Source organism: Trematomus bernacchii, unplaced genomic scaffold, assembly GCF_902827165.1.
Source record: "Trematomus bernacchii unplaced genomic scaffold, fTreBer1.1, whole genome shotgun sequence".
Classification (NCBI taxonomy): domain Eukaryota; kingdom Metazoa; phylum Chordata; class Actinopteri; order Perciformes; family Nototheniidae; genus Trematomus; species Trematomus bernacchii.
This window is the reverse complement of record NW_022987564.1, coordinates 18,112,623-18,128,517: the sequence shown is the minus strand read 5'-3', so window position 1 is coordinate 18,128,517 and position 15,895 is coordinate 18,112,623. Positions and strand designations below refer to the sequence as shown.

Sequence of the window (15,895 nt, the reverse complement as noted above, 5' to 3'; positions counted from 1 at the left end):
CGCTTCTCATCCCTGCCCTCATCGAGTTTAATTTTTTCTCCAGCCGATAAAAAGCATGCTGTTCCGTTTCCCCGATGCCGAGCAAAAACACTCCTCAGTGCCGCCTCTCCAGCTGTAGATCATTATTTGGTTTCAAATCCCCCCCCTCTGTTCTGCAGGTCTCTCTAACCCCTCCATCATCCCTCTCTCTTTGCTTCCTCCCATCATCCGTCCGTGTATATTTTTGGCTTCAGAAGACTTCAGCGGGGAGAAAGAGAGAGACGAAAGCGGAGATGGATCAGACAGAGAGATGGCTTTGGTTGAAAGGCGAGGTTGTAAATTTAGATTTCTTAAAGCTCCTTAAACTCTTCCTCCTCCTCGTCCTCCTCTGATAGGATGCTTTGGCTGTCAGTCAGAGATCACTCGGCCATGGCCCCTCCCAGGGGCGGAGGTGAGGCTTCGCTGAAGGAACAGAAAGAGGCGGGACTTGAACACGGAGAAGCGGACTCCTCGTGGCACGTGGTGGGGCTCATGAGGCTGCTGGTGCCTGGGGGGGGGGACTGGGGGAAGGGGAGTCTCGGGCCACCACCCCCGCTGCTGCTGCTGGCCAGGGACATGGCAGTCGTGGAGGCTGTCGCCATGGAGCCCGTCACCATGGGGAGGAGGGCTGGATGATTGAGGAAGAGTGAGGAGCGAAAGGATGGAGGGATGCCCGTACCCCCAGGCCCACCCAGGAGCATGTGGGCTGCCCCCCCATCCAGACTGGTGATGGGCAGCTGACCACTGCTCGACACTAGGGCTGTGAGGAAGAAGAGCGAGGACAGGGAGGGAGGAAGAGCAGGAAGATGGAACGAGAGATACAAGAGAGGAGGAGAAAGATGAAAGACAAAAAGATAGAAAGAGAGCAGAGCGATAGAAACAGAAACAGAAAAAGACAAACAAGGCAACACATGATAAAGAGAAGTCAGAAAGGCCGTGGAAAGAAGGAGAGGTGAAGAGGAAGATGACCAAAGGGAGAATTGAAGAAGAGGACAAAAAGGAGTGAAGATTTGAAGAGAGGAAGTAGACGCATCAGTAACAGGGGGAAACTGCACAATGACTACAAACACAGAAACTAGGAAAGAGTTTCCAATACATCGTCTCCTTCATAGAATACAAAATATTGTTATTAGTCGTCCTGTCGGTTCACCCAATTCACAATGAAACTATTTTCAAACAAACACCAGAATCATTTCCATAGTTCCTTTCAAAACAGCAATGTATTCTGTGAATGAAGGGACATTAAACCTAACATATTTTCAATTCTACATGTTATGGTAAGTCTGAGATGAACATATTTCTACTGACATTTTCAGGGGATGAATAAATACTCAACCATATAATGCAACGACACTGAGTGTTAGTGACAGACAGGATGAAGATGGAGATAGCTATTCACTACACATGGTGAAAGGAATGATGAGAACTGAGTTGAATGCTTATTAAAGAGTGAGAATGTACTTTTGACTATATGCACAGGACAGGTTTTAAAAAGATGAAATCAACTGTAGGAGGTGCACTGTTGGTTTACTTTAGATATTATATTTAAATGTTCCAGGCATCATTATACTATATTGCAATGAGACCCCATAACTGAAAATAATATGTTATCTCTCTGCAGAATAAACTGTATATCAGTGAGTGATACATGCCAACTTTTGAATTCCAGTGTAAACGTCAACACTACAATCCATTGCAGCACCATGAGTGTAAACATTCATAGCGTGTATGTGGCCCCTGAGGGGTTCAAACCGCAAATCCTTTTCACGTCAACACTACATTTCAACCCCCTCTTTTCATCAAGGCTTCTCTTTCTCCCCCCTCCCTCAGCCTATAGCTGTGTGAGAGCCAGAGCTGCAGTTTCCATAACAGACTGTATCCTTCTCATCAACACATGGCCTGGAGGGGGCCGCCTCTGAATGGCGGCGAACACAGCGAGAAGCTCTGAATCGGCGCTATAGGCAGATGGATCACAGGAAGGATTGAAAGCGGAGCTCAACAAACCTTATTTGTGATGCTTAATTGATTTCAAAAAGGAGATTTCTGAGTGGAAACTGGCTATTTAGCCACCAGGCCTGGATATTGAGAGGGAGGGGATTGTGCCTGTTCAACTGTTTACTGTAAGCTGACTTGGCCTCCTAAGCTTTGCCATAAGGGGCTCTTGTCACTCTGTGATAATAGCAGGCTATTGTATGAGAATCAAATTGAATCTTTCATCATACTGAGCAATTCACAAAGTTTGTGCTGAGGAGGAGGAGGAGGAGGAGGAGGAGGAGGACTGAGCCGCGTTAGCTGTCGGCTACTGTCCTGTGAGGCTACAAGGAAATTCATTTTGGACAGAATGGATGAAGGGTGAAATGGGAAGTGGTCTTTAGAAAATGGAGACTCATGAAGACTCGCTAGGCTGGAGGGGACGGGCTGCATGCACCGACACACTTACATGCACACACACCTTGCATGGTAGCCAGGGAATTGCTGCCAATGAGGGCCTGGGTCATCCCTGTGCTTAGTCCCATCATTGTGTTCCTGAAACGTGGATCGACCGCAAGTTCACATAGGGAAATTCACACTTAGAAAAGCATTTGACAGGTTAAAGGGGCTCTATTATGCCCATTTTTCAGGTTCATATTTTTGTTTTGTGTCTCTACTGGGACATGTCTCCATGCTTTAATGCTCAAAAAGCTCTTTATTTTGTATCATACTGCCTGTGTTGCAGCACCTCTTTTCACCCTCTGTCTGAAACCAGAGCCAAGTCTGCTCTGGTTAGCTGGCCGCCTCTGTTGATTGGTCAACCGCTTAGAGATGTCTCACCCCTTAGCCTATCACGTAAAATGTGTTGGAGCGCTAGCCAATAGAAACACGAGTGTTACATAGTGCTGTCACTATGTTGCAGAAGTAAACAAAGTAATCCAATGTATTTCAGACAGGGCGAGGGAGTGTGTGGGAGAGAAACTCCCTCTGGAAGGAACATGGAGATTTTAGCCTCTGCGGACCATTTACATTCACAAAAACCCATATAACTCACTACAGGAAAGGGAAATAGGGCTTCTTTAAGTGATGTTCTTCCAATGTACTCATCAGTTATGCAAACGTTTTAAACTCTTGCCTTGTAATTGATGTAGGAATGTCACAACCATTGTTTTTAAATGTACCACACTAAGGCAATTTTAGCAAATCCATATAATGAATTTGATATGCAATAACTTATTCCACCAGTCAATTTTAAATAAACTGGAACTTGAACTTCCTGTCACCCTTGGCTCTCAGAAGATGGCATATGACCAAAGTAGCAAAAAGCCACAAGATCCTGGTTAAATTGTGACACAGCCATTTTGACAGTGTAATGGAGGCCCTAGCAGCTCCTCACATGTTTCTGAATGCCTTACCTGCTGTATATGCCGTACATATATCACTTTGTGTGTGATCATGCAGATTTGCAGTCAAACTGGTGCTGTAGCAGTCTGACCTTTAACAGCAGAACACCTCAGATTTCTCTGCGACATGCAGCTTAGCATGTCTCAGGTGAAGTTCAACATGTTTGTTATTGCCGGTGGTGTCAAACACTCCATAATGTGTAGAAAGACATCTAAAATATTAACATTTGTTGATCAAGTTAAACAACAAATATTTAAAAAGGAATTAGTCCATATATTTTAAATGAAACAAGTTTCTCTCTTTTATCTAGGGCTGTAACTTCATATTATATTTGAATAATTAATTGATTTGACAAAATATGTGTTTATAAAGTGTCAAAGTTGGGGCAGCAACACCAAAATAATAATTTTACAATAATACTAATTAAAAAACCCAAATTATTTATTAGTTTGTGACATGTTTGATAATTTCGCATTTGCTTTAAGGACACATTTTATGTTGATCTACTTTTTGTTTCTACTTTCATCCATCAATTTTGTTAGTCCTGACATGAAAATGCATATTTCTCTGAATTTTGGATAAAATATTTTCTTAAACGATGTTACATTTTAAACGATAACCACAAGATAAACACTCACCCGGTGTTGAACCCAAGGGCCCCGGCAAAGCTGGGAGGGGCGGGGCTAGCTGTGCTATGAGGGGGGGAGGTCACAGAAGAAGAGGTGGAGCCTGCTGCGGCCGAGCTGACGGGAGTCATGGGACAGGAGGCCGAAGGGCTGGAGGCTGAGGGGAGAGAAGAAGAAGAGGGATGTTGGTGCCATGCAGTGCGAATGAGTTACAGCGCTATTTCTAAATAAACACTTGTGTGACACAGATCTTCATCAACAGCTTCTTCAGCGTCTTATTTAACTCCGTTCAGCTGCAGACTGGAGAGAGAAGTTTGGATGGTATTATCCGTGGCTCAACGGACCAATACATTTCCTACTGTGTTTGTTACCTGCCAGGCCATCTGTCATATCAGTGAAGCCTGGGATCACTCACACTGTAAGCCCAGCTCTATAAATCATGACTCAGGGAGGAAAACAACTCAAGATGGGACCAGAACGTCCATGTTGTTGTCAACAAAAACATCATTGTTTTCCATTTCCTCTCGCTGAAAGGATTTTTTAAAGTGATGATTCTTCGGTGTTTCATCAACTTCTTCCAAATAACGCCAGGACCAGTTTAATCTTCCCGTGACCGACCTCAGGGTTCCAAAAACACAATTGGGAAGCGCCGCGCAGACCTTTAATATGTAATTGAGGAGACTCTACACAGACACAAACAGTAATTACTGCTCACCTGTTGTGCTGAGACAGGTGGTGACCTGGGACAGACCATGACTCGAGATCTGGAGGAGAGGAAGAGAGAGAAAGAGAAGTCAGGAAAAAATACCATCCATGTGTGAAGCAAATATAAGGATGTGTAATATTAAAGAAAGAGTTAGCGGATGTATGGTGGGCTGTACCATGTGCGGGCTGTAGCAGGGGGCTCTGTGTGACACAACAGGCGAGGTCTGGCAGGGCAGGGGAGGGGTGGTGCTGCTGGAGGGGTTGATGCGCTTCTCTTTCTGCCTGCGGTTGCAGAACCAAACACGAATCACTTCCTTCTCCATGTTGAGCTGGTCCGCCATGAGCAAGATCTCCTCCGAGTTAGGCTTATTGTTCTGGGGAGGAAAACATTGAACACATTTACAGAATAGAAGATAATGAAACCAAACCTACCTAACCCTTACTGTATATGCAAAAACTCGGGGTCTATTATGACAACCTGGCTCATCTTATCTTCTGATTTAATGGCCGTCATTAGTTGTCATAGGTAGCTTAGATATAAAGTCCTGTGGCCCCACTGGACCTCCTAGCTTTAGTAGGGCGTAATATGTGTTCATGGTAGGCTGGATCAGTATAGTGGCTGTAGTCATTCTGAGAGGATCAGAAAAGGATGTCAGGTGGCGTGAAATAAAGAGCTCAAAAGTCCACATAGGGAAGAGGTGGGGGTGGATAGATAGGTCAATAAACACATGGATTTCTCCCAGGAGACAACTGTTCATGTCCCGTGTGAAACCCCCCCATAAATCAACATATTGACTTATATCACCCCAGGTAAGTACACTTGTTATTTACTTACTTATGTATGTAACAAACCATGTTCTTATCTTAAACCTAACCGAGTAGGTCCTTTTTTTTAAATTCACAACGCTAAACATGTGTTTAAAACTCGGACGGTTTCACAAAGTGCAGGAAAGAGCAGATGGTACTGATAACAACCGATAACAGTCCATTAAATGTTATCTTTATTTTTAGGATTAATCTTTAATAATGTTCTTGTGTCAAAATGACAAAAATCATTGTTTTTTTTAAAGGTTTTTATTTCAAACGTCTAAATGCACTTTTACTTAGTACTTTGCTACATACAATGAGACTCCGTTCTTAAATCTACGACTGGCATAATTGTGTACAGGTGAGAACTCCAATAAACACCATTCCTTTTAGAAATTCAATATGCATTGAGATTTCTTTCTCTACAAATGCCAGGATTTCATTTGGTGGTCATATCTGCGGTGCCTCCCTGTGAAGACTTCGAGATAGAGTTTTCTTCATACTTAATAAGTCAGTCTCCTACCATGCAGAAGTTGCGCTCTAAGGCCACTCGCACGTTGGTCTCGATGCTAGTGCGTTTCTTCCTGCGACGGCCTGACAGACCCTCGATGCCCAGCATGGGGGAGGAGAGAGAGGAGGGGCTCGGCAGCATGCTGTCCACCGCCATGATTTCTGTTGGAGAGGGATACACATAGGGATACAGGGAGGAGAGAAATAGTTAAGACATGCACGGAAAAAGCGCATAGGGAGGACAAGAAGGACTTGTTTTAAATGCAGCACCTCTTTTCACCCTCTGTCTGATACCAGAGCCCAGTCTGTTCTGATTGGTTAGCTGGACGGCTCTGTTGTATCAGTTCAACTGCTTAGAAGAGTCTCAATCACGTACAATGTGTTGGTGCGCTAGTGTGACATAGTGATGCCATTATGGAGTCCAATGGAGGCGGTTCAGGCAGGGGGGGAGTGTGTGAGAGAAAAACCCCCTCTGGATGGAACATTTAGGATGTTAGCCTTTACAGACCATTCACATGCACAAAGACCAATAACAAACTACACGAGGTAGGTTCGTTAAGATGAATAACTATACAGTTTTTCGCACATGACTCATATAGTGACAACAAAAAACCCCCAATAAAACGTATAGACTTATATAACTGCTGAAATACAGCATTGCTGAGTACTCTCTGTCAACTAAATACATTCAATTCTACATAAATGTATCACAAACAAAACAAACTAAAACGACTGATTGCAGGGATCAAACTCTGCGTCCTTGACTGTCACGATGACGGACCTGGATGTTTACCTGCATCATTCAGCCACTTCTCGAGCAGCGGTTTCAGTTTGCACATGTTCTTAAAGCTCAGATTGAGGGCTTCGAATCGGGAGATGGTGGTCTGGCTGAAGTCGTTTCCGTACAGTTTGCCCATAGCAACACCGACGTCTCCCTGATGGAAACAGATAAACAATGTCAGCTGCGACTCACACACACAGACACACACTTGGCCCACCATCCTCTTCTCCCTGTTTCTTTACCTGGGTGAATCCCAGCTTGATACGTCGTTGTTTGAAGGTGCGGGCAAACTGCTCCAGCTCCTCCAGATCGCTGGGTTCTTCGCCCAAGTGACCCCCATGACCCCCGTGACCCCCGTGACTTCCAGAAGTTAAGCCAGGCGTCAATGAGGAGGCCATGGAGCTGCTGGAGGCTGAAGGGATTCCAACAGATGTCACAACTCCGCCGGTGCTGGTGGCAACGATAGAGCCACCGCTGCTCCCACCGAGCACATCGCTGCTCTTCTCCCTCTGGAATGTGAGGAAGGGGGAGAGGTAAATAAACAATCACAAACATAAACATGCAAGTGATAGTTGTATCAACTTTTATCCTATAGCTTTTTCTTAACTGATGGTGTTGTTGCAATTATTTAATCTTGTTTCATATTATATATGTTTTTCTTTTTTTATGTGAAAGAACTTTGTAATTGTGTCTTTTTTAAATTGCTATATTAATAATTAATTTATATTATTAATGAATTTTTTCTTTGTCTTTTTCTTCTTCTTTTATTATTATTGTTATTATTTATTTTTTCTTCTTCTATTTATTTATTTTTATTTTTATTTATTATTTATTTGACAGGGACAGTGCACAACAGGCTATTTTTCATCTGTAGTCCCTGGACAGATGTTGAAAGTCATCCTAAAAATAAATTAACTTCAAATGACAGGTAAATACAATCAGTAAAACAACATTCAACATAGATGCTAATATTAGGATAAAAGCATATATAAACATAAAAACATAAAAACAAAACAAAAATACATATTCACAAAGCAGACAGATAGCAACAGGTCAAGGCACATGTACACAAACAGAGCGTTGTAAAGTGCAGATTGTGTCAGTGTTGACAGAGCTGATTTTCCACTAACCATGTTTTTAAGTTAGATTTAAATATTTCAAAACTGCAGGTGTTTTGTTCTCTAATCGTTACTGGGATTGAGTTCCACTGTTGTGCAGCTTTAAAAGAAAAAGAAGATTGGCTGAATGAACTCTTCCTTAATGGAACAACGCAGTCTCCTCTTGTTGCAGCTCTTGTTGACCTAGTTACAGGTCTATTTTTTCTCATTCATTTTCTTCTATTATAATTTGTGTTATTATAGTAATTATTACATTACTATGCAGTCAAGGCATCAAAAAGCATTCTCTCTTTTCATGAACCCAAATAAACTGCCCAGTGAATACATATGAGGTTATCAGCTGGGAAACATGCACAAAAAACAACAACAATAATGTTTCCCTGGATGCATTGATACATTTGACAGATTTGACAGGAATCATGCACAAAGAAACCTGCCTACATGTTCTTAATAGTCAAAAAAGCCATGAATGTGATATTTGGAGATAGAGTTTAACCTCAGGTTGGCTGAGATGAAGAAGAGTGCACATGGAAGCAGGAATGTGACCCTGCGCTCTTTGGGAGCGACAACTAATTGAGCAGACATCATGCATGGAACCTGCTGCTGCACGTGTCATTTACATTCATCGTCTCTGTGCATAACATACACGAACAATAGGGGAACACATGCCTTCTGTTTGACATGACTTCATCAACGCATAATGAAAAAATCTATAACGGCCGCTCGGACATGTGAGGATGCATTCATGCATTATGTTAAAGAAGATACAGGCTGAGGACACGAGGTGAGCCGTGTGAATATATCAAGATTCTGCGTCTATTATGAAAATGACCTGCCATGGAATACATTTTGAATAAAGCAGCCACCTTTCTTTGGCAGTAGCAAACAGATTGTTGCAGCAGGTATCACCTTTTTATTGGAATTATAAAATGACTTATGTCTCCTGAAGGACAACAACAAAAATCAAGTGTGTTTTGCAGAGATTTTGCTTTTGATTTGCATTAAAATAACTTGTCGGATAGTTATGATCAGTACTTTGGATCTGGATCTTTCTTCTCTGTCTATCTCTCCCCTCCCACTCTAACAAAGGGAGATGTTCCCTACCTGTGCTTGGAGTCCCAGGCGAGGTGGACTTGTCAGTAGTCCTCCTTGGCTTTGCTGAGGTAGCTGGATCAGATTTGGTGTCGAGAGTAAAGCTGTGAAAGCAAGCACGACCAATTAACAAACCAAATCAAACATTACATCTAATTATTAAACAAACTACAGGCAAAGCAATCAGGTAAGAGTTAATGGTTCTATAACGATATATGCTTAACATTTGGTGAAAGACAAACATATTGAGAGATGGTTTTGAGTTTCTTAAGATGGCCTCACCATGCTGCTGCTGCTGTGCCTGCGTGGGCTGAGACAGGAGGAACTGAGCGGGACCCTGGAGATGATGACCGGGCATCAGAACCAGCTGCTGGAGCTGCAACAGCTGCTGGATGTCCTGCAACAGCACACAGAGGGGTTTTATTAAAAAGCTAAATTAACTAGCTTTAAAGAACAATGAAAAGTATTTTGATGGCAACACATTTGAAGATGTGAATTGCCAGTAACATGCTTAACCCTTGTGTTTCAATCAGGGAATATACTGTTGGCAGATCGTACCTGGGCAGTGAGCTGGATTGGCTGCGTCAGAGCCATCTGCTGTGGAGGCGGGACTTGGACCGTTTGTTCCTGCTTGATTTGCTGCTGCTGGGATTGTGATAAGCTCTGCTGGTGGTGCTGGTTGGCTTGTTGCTGCGCGGCGGCGTGGGCAGCGTGAGCGGCGTGGGACTGCTGCACGGCGGCGGCCAGGAGCTGAGCCTGAGCCTGCTGGAGGAGAAGCTGCTGCTGGGCCGGGAGGAGAGCGGCAAGCTGCGGGGGGGGGGCAGCAGGAGGAGGAGGAGGAGGAGGGTGGCAATGGCAATGAGGCGAGAGACATAAAGATGAAGGACAGAGTCAAAGAATGACAGCAAAAGGACAAGAGAATGTATAGGAAAGAGAAAAAGTGGAGACATAAAAAGAAAGTCAGAAGAGAGAACAAAGAGCGATGTCAGCCCAGCATTCCAGGAGTAAAGGTATAGGCGAATCTGTTTCAAACGCTAAAGACTGCCAGAGCAAGACAAGCAAGAAAAGCCGTCCACTTAACTCAAGGTATTTCACCCTAAAGAAAACACTGTAACTTCTTCTGCTTCAGGCAATTATGTAGTTACACTTAATTATTCTGACTAACAGTGAGAAATGTTTAAGTGAAGTTCACACAGGAGCATGTTTGCAGCTGTTAACCCTTAAGTTTGCTTTATTTACCAGAGGCCTGTACTACGAAGCCGGATTTTCGCTTAGCGGGCTAACTTCAGGGAAAACTTGGGGTTTCCGGTCCTACGACGCTGGTTCTCTTTTTAGCGGGCTTTGGATTAGGCCAACCGGCTAACTCAAACATATCCAGGTTAGGTTGAACCGGCTTCGTAGTACAGGCCTCTGGTGAGTGCAATGGTAAGGTGCTGAGATACAAACTCACTGAAATGACCACAAATGCAATATTTTGTGGACATTTTGTAGTAGTAAAACAAATCCTTAAGGGGAGGTCCATAGGTAGGAGGCCAGTTAGTCATCAAGACAGAACAATGCGTGCAACTTTTGTTTTAAATTTGTTTTTACAAATAACTAATATTGTCATAGTACAATATATTGTTGAGTAGAAGTATAAAATGGCATCAATCAAACATACTCAGTACAAGTACTTTAACATTTAATTTAGACTTTTTTATTACATTCTACCACTGGTCTTTGTTGACTTACCCCTGCTAGCTGACTACCAGCCAGCATCAGCTGTGTGTGGTGGTGCTGTTGCTGTTGTTGTTGTTGTAGTTGTTGTTGCTGTTGTTGCTGTTGTTGTAGTTGTTGTAGTTGTTGTTGCTGCTGTTGTTGTTGTTGTTGTTGTTGTTGTTGTTGTTGTTGTTGTTGTTGCTGCTGCTGCTGCTGCTGCTGCTGCTGTTGGGAAGGTGTTAGAGCAGGAATGGTGCTACGGACGATCTCAGAGCTCTCCTCGCTCTTTCCCTAAAGTCAATGAAAAAGGCACGATTCTGTGAGTATCCTTCCTTTTTTTGACTGCATTTATCAACAGATTGTTACCAAAGCAACACACGGCCTCACATTTAAACTGTAATAATACTGCATTTTCACACAATCAAACTGGGGTTAAATGCGCAAGAAAATGTCAAACATTCAAATTGATATGCCCAAGTTTTGCCAATGTTTACAGTCCATATAAGATTCACAAATCCTCTTAGAACTCCTGTGGGTCTGTGACTATAAGGATTCATCTCATATATAAGAGGAGCATGTAGACAAGAAGCACTAATCCTAAAAGATGTTGTCGCTTAAATGTCTGCATTTTACATAACTGTGAGGAAAAGTCAATCGACAGGTGCACACACTTAAGTACATTTGTAAATATGCAAACACACCACTTCTGACTTCATTTCAATGTCTTAGTATGATGCATGCATTTGAAGTCTGAAACCCGGAGAGGGGTTGATGCAACATCAACGAGCATTCAACAGAAACTTGTTTTTCAGCAGCTGCATAATTAAGTCTCGTACAGTTTAGGCAACAAACCAGTTATGGACCCGCTCTCACAAACGCTTTTGAAGCCAGGTAACAGGTTCCTCAGATTGTAGAAGCATTCAAAGACAAACCCGATTGTGCAGATGAACAAAAAAAAAAGTCAAAGACGCCTCATGATTATCTACTAAGTTTGACTACTAATCTTGAGTTTCCTCCTTGTTGCATGAATAAAGTGTGTGCTGGTTGGCTGTCCAGAAGCTCGAGTCAATCCTCCTCGTTTTCATGATGTAGGAAACATTTTGAAAAGCTGCTGACCTTTGACCTCTTGCTGTCATACCCATCCATCACTGTGCTGCATCTCTACGTCTATCTCTCACTGCTGCCTCACTCACATCCTTCCTTCTTTCTGCCTTTTCTCTCAGGGCTCTCTGAATATCAGTGAAGGTGGGCGGGGACACACCTTGCATGATTCTGCATATTCAGTGCCGTCTACTCTATACGCTAAAAAGCTGTTAAACACACCATAATTATGCCGCCCCCTCCCACACGTCCACATACAATCCTACAATATAGGAACTGTCGGAACACGCACCTAGGTTTTTACTAAAATATCAATCAAGTCAAATATAATAGCAAGAATAAATCCAATTAAAATAATTAAAGGAGAAGAACCATAAGCTGATATCTTAAATTGACTTTGTTCAGACCATTTCTTTTAAATGGTAAATGGATGTTCAAATAATGACTCATTTTATGGTTTCTATATGAAAACATAAAGGATTGATTAATAAGGATTGTGGCTTTGAAGCTGCAGATAGCAATTTTTGCACACATATGCATGAACACACACACACACACTCACACACACACACACACACACACACACACACACACACACACACACACACACACACACACACACACACACACACACACACACACACAACACACACACACACACACACACACACACACACACACACACACACACACACTGCATGTCGGATGTGGCTCACCTTGCTGCCAGCCGGTGTGGGGGAGATGCTGCAGGGGCTTGTTTTCATCGGCTGAACCTGCAGCAACACATAATACAAATGAAACCATGCACATTTCAAAGTAGATCTTTCTATGAAACTTAAAAAAACAAACTGTTGAGCCACATGGAAGGAGTTCCCAATCATTCTGTGAGTCAATCTTGTTTTAAAAAAACAACAAAAACGGTAATAAGCTCAATGTCAGAAAGTAAGCTTAAGAGTTATTGCTCATTACTTGGTTAATTTCAATGTTATTGTTAAATCATGTATGATTTGAGAACAGAGTGTATTTATAATGAACAGATAAGCAAATATAATGGGATTGTGATCATTTGATACAGATATTGTTGCTGTGATGAATTCATTTATCTATAAATTCACTTTATTGTGATACTTACAGTCCAAATAATCAATAATTTGGTAGATTTCTTAAGATTTTTTATTTTTATTTCATTTATCCTGAAACTAGGCATCTAAGAATTGCAATTGAATGTGTTAAATAGTCAATGTGATAGACTTCATCTGATTTAGAGACAAAAAACACATTTTACACAATGCCACAGTTTTTTCTCCTAATGACTCTTTTAATGACTATACATACTTTTTTTTAAATTAAAAGTAATATTTCTTCTAATATTTAAGGATAAGAATAAAATTAAAACCAACCTGGTCATCAGGGCTGTTCCTGTCAGAGTCTGAAACACAGAAGAGGCGCTTATTAGTCAGTGTGTGTGTGTGTGTGTGTGTGTGTGTGTGTGTGTGTGTGTGTGTGTGTGTGTGTGTGTGTGTGTGCGTGTGTGTGTGTGTGTGTGTGTGTTTGTGTGTATGTTCAGTATGTTGTATAAGGGTGTAATATTAACTAGAAAACATGAAAGGAAACTGCTTTTCGACACAAATGATTTCACATTTGTCTCATGATTGCATATGTGTAAGTAAAGTGTCACTGTTACTCATGTCATGGATCATGTATATGGTTTGGTGTGTGTTACCTGAACTGTCCCCTGGATACTCAGCCCCAGGCTTCTCCTCCTCTGCTGCTTTAGACATCCTGATATCTGTAAGAAACACACACACACATCAGTTAGGGTCACTGTGAATACAGAGAGGTACATAAGGCGAAGCTACAGTACGTGGTAAGAAAAGCAAACCTTGTTGCTTCAAATTCTTGGCCGACGGGGGAGAAAATAATATTATCTGCGACATGTCTGCAACATTTGATCACCATACTGTATGTCACAAACTGCAAGCGAAGACAGAAAGACACACACCCTTTTTTTTTTCCCTTTATATGCAAATCATAATTTGCATATAAATATTCCAAGGCATTTGTGGATACACTGTTTGTTGTTTATACACATTTAAATGGTGGGATTTTTCTAGTTTCAGCCTAAAAATCTACTGATGTTTGAGTTTTAACATTTTGGCCAAATGTATAAATAGGTGTAAAAAGAAAATCAATAAACATCCAGTGTAGAAAAACACACACTTTACACATCTTCTCTGCAGAATAAGAGATCCCTGTTCACATGTTCTTTGTGTGTTAACCCTGTCCTTGCACTCACCTGCTGCTTCTTCTCTCTTTCGCCATTCAGATTCACAAACAAAGGAATAAAACAGCCTCTGCTCTCTGAACGAGAGGTCAGTCCTACAGTACGCCTCATTCACTTCAATTCAAACTGAGATTAACGCTGTCAGGAAGTCAAAGGAACAGGGAGACAATTCTGGTATAAAAGCAACAAATAATTCTAAGAACTAATTATTGTTTAAAAGAGGGCTGATTCACTGTCACTGTATTATTCACAACAAGAAGTGGAAATTATTTCACTTTTGACCTGTGATACATTTGACTCCAGTACTGGCGATGAAACCCTTTTAGATTGGCTAAATCAAATCAGAAATTCATCACTTTTAAGATAAAGCCAAAATATATATTTTTTAAGTTTCTAAAAATACAAGTTGCGAAGGTACGGAATATTTTTTGAACTCTCTTTTTTACTCATTAAATGCGACCTGGAAGTAGCTAAGAGAAAAGTGATGGTACCTTCCCATAATGTAGATCTTTAAATGTAAACTTTATTGACCCGGGATGTGAGCATGGGATTAAGAATCAGCTTTTCTTTGGCAGACATCATGCTAACTACCACGCTGTTCCTTGTGTTAGTGGAGACTTCTGGGATGTAGCAGTAATTGGTGGAGGAAGAACGCACCAGAGGAACTGCTTACCTGAGCACCAGACATTACTCAGCACTACTGCCGCCGCCATCTTGGATAAAACTGTCCTTTAGGACTAGTATGCTCTTCATTTCTGTAGCTCATTTTACGGCTTCAGCTTTAATCTTTTGCGAGGAACGGCCAGTTCAACCAAAATACAGTCATCTTGATAAAACACGCGATAACAAAGAGCTCAAAATATGAGCTCTGTGTGAATTAGTGTATGTGTTCTGATGGCAGGTTCTCCGTTTTTGACAAGATGTGTGAAAATAATCAAAGTACACATGATAAAGCGTCTTTGGGTTTAGAAAAGCACTATAAAAATAAAATGTATTATTATTATTATTATTATTATGATAAACCACGGCTCAGATCCTCCATCCTTCCTCTGTTCTTCCTCACTATAATTACAGCCATATAGAGGACACACACACACGGAAAGAATGAACACTTGAAAAAAAAAAATTAAAGGGCTTATTGCAAATGATATATAAGCCTGGTGTGAGTGCGTGTGTGTGTGTGTGTGTGTGTGTGTGTGTGTGTGTGTGTGTGTGTGTGTGTGTGTGTGTGTGTGTGTGTGTGTGGTAATCTTATCATCAGGGTCACAGGCAAGTTCAAGGTGTGATGCAAGGAAGTGGAAGGAGGGATGGAGGGGGATAAAGGTGTAGGAGAAAGAAAGACAAAGAGATGGAGCCATGTATGGTTGCATTTAAAATCCAAAGAAAAAAAGGGAAATATTAAATATAAATAAGGTGGAAATAAAGGTAAAAAAGACAAGAGAAATATAAATATTTCCTAAAAATATTTGTGCACTGAAAAGAGATGCAAACTTTATATTTTCTTTATATCCATGCGCAAAAATCTCAACATAGGTGGTCATTTCGCAAACATTTGGTATATAAAACGATATAAGATTGTTTGTTGGTCAGTGTTTTGTGTTATTTGTCAAAAGCCTCCATCAAAGAACATAATGTAAACATTTGTAAAACTTTTACATGTCAAATGTATATAATTGAAACCCCCTGCATTATTGTAAAGAAAAGGAAACCCAGCACTGACTGAGCTCTGTTAGTGGAGTGTTGCAGTTACACAAAACCACCACATGGGGGCAGCACCCTC

General features: G+C 41.6%; 1 protein-coding gene across 1 annotated transcript in view; it reads right to left on the bottom strand.

The window, feature by feature from the left end:
* Nucleotides 1-398: 398 nt before the first annotated feature.
* Nucleotides 399-15,895, bottom strand: part of LOC117478323 (POU domain, class 2, transcription factor 1) — a 56,314-nt gene continuing 40,817 nt past the window's right edge. The window contains exons 2-16 of the mRNA XM_034125321.1: nt 13,555-13,620; nt 13,232-13,260; nt 12,548-12,604; nt 10,764-11,021; nt 9,591-9,839; nt 9,315-9,429; nt 9,045-9,136; nt 7,065-7,331; nt 6,835-6,976; nt 6,055-6,203; nt 4,901-5,098; nt 4,735-4,783; nt 4,032-4,176; nt 2,471-2,544; nt 399-778 (exon numbers count right to left, since the gene is read on the bottom strand). Coding sequence (XP_033981212.1) covers nt 399-778; nt 2,471-2,544; nt 4,032-4,176; nt 4,735-4,783; nt 4,901-5,098; nt 6,055-6,203; nt 6,835-6,976; nt 7,065-7,331; nt 9,045-9,136; nt 9,315-9,429; nt 9,591-9,839; nt 10,764-11,021; nt 12,548-12,604; nt 13,232-13,260; nt 13,555-13,620 — 2,270 coding nt within the window. The remainder of the gene's footprint in view (nt 779-2,470; nt 2,545-4,031; nt 4,177-4,734; nt 4,784-4,900; nt 5,099-6,054; nt 6,204-6,834; nt 6,977-7,064; nt 7,332-9,044; nt 9,137-9,314; nt 9,430-9,590; nt 9,840-10,763; nt 11,022-12,547; nt 12,605-13,231; nt 13,261-13,554; nt 13,621-15,895) is intronic.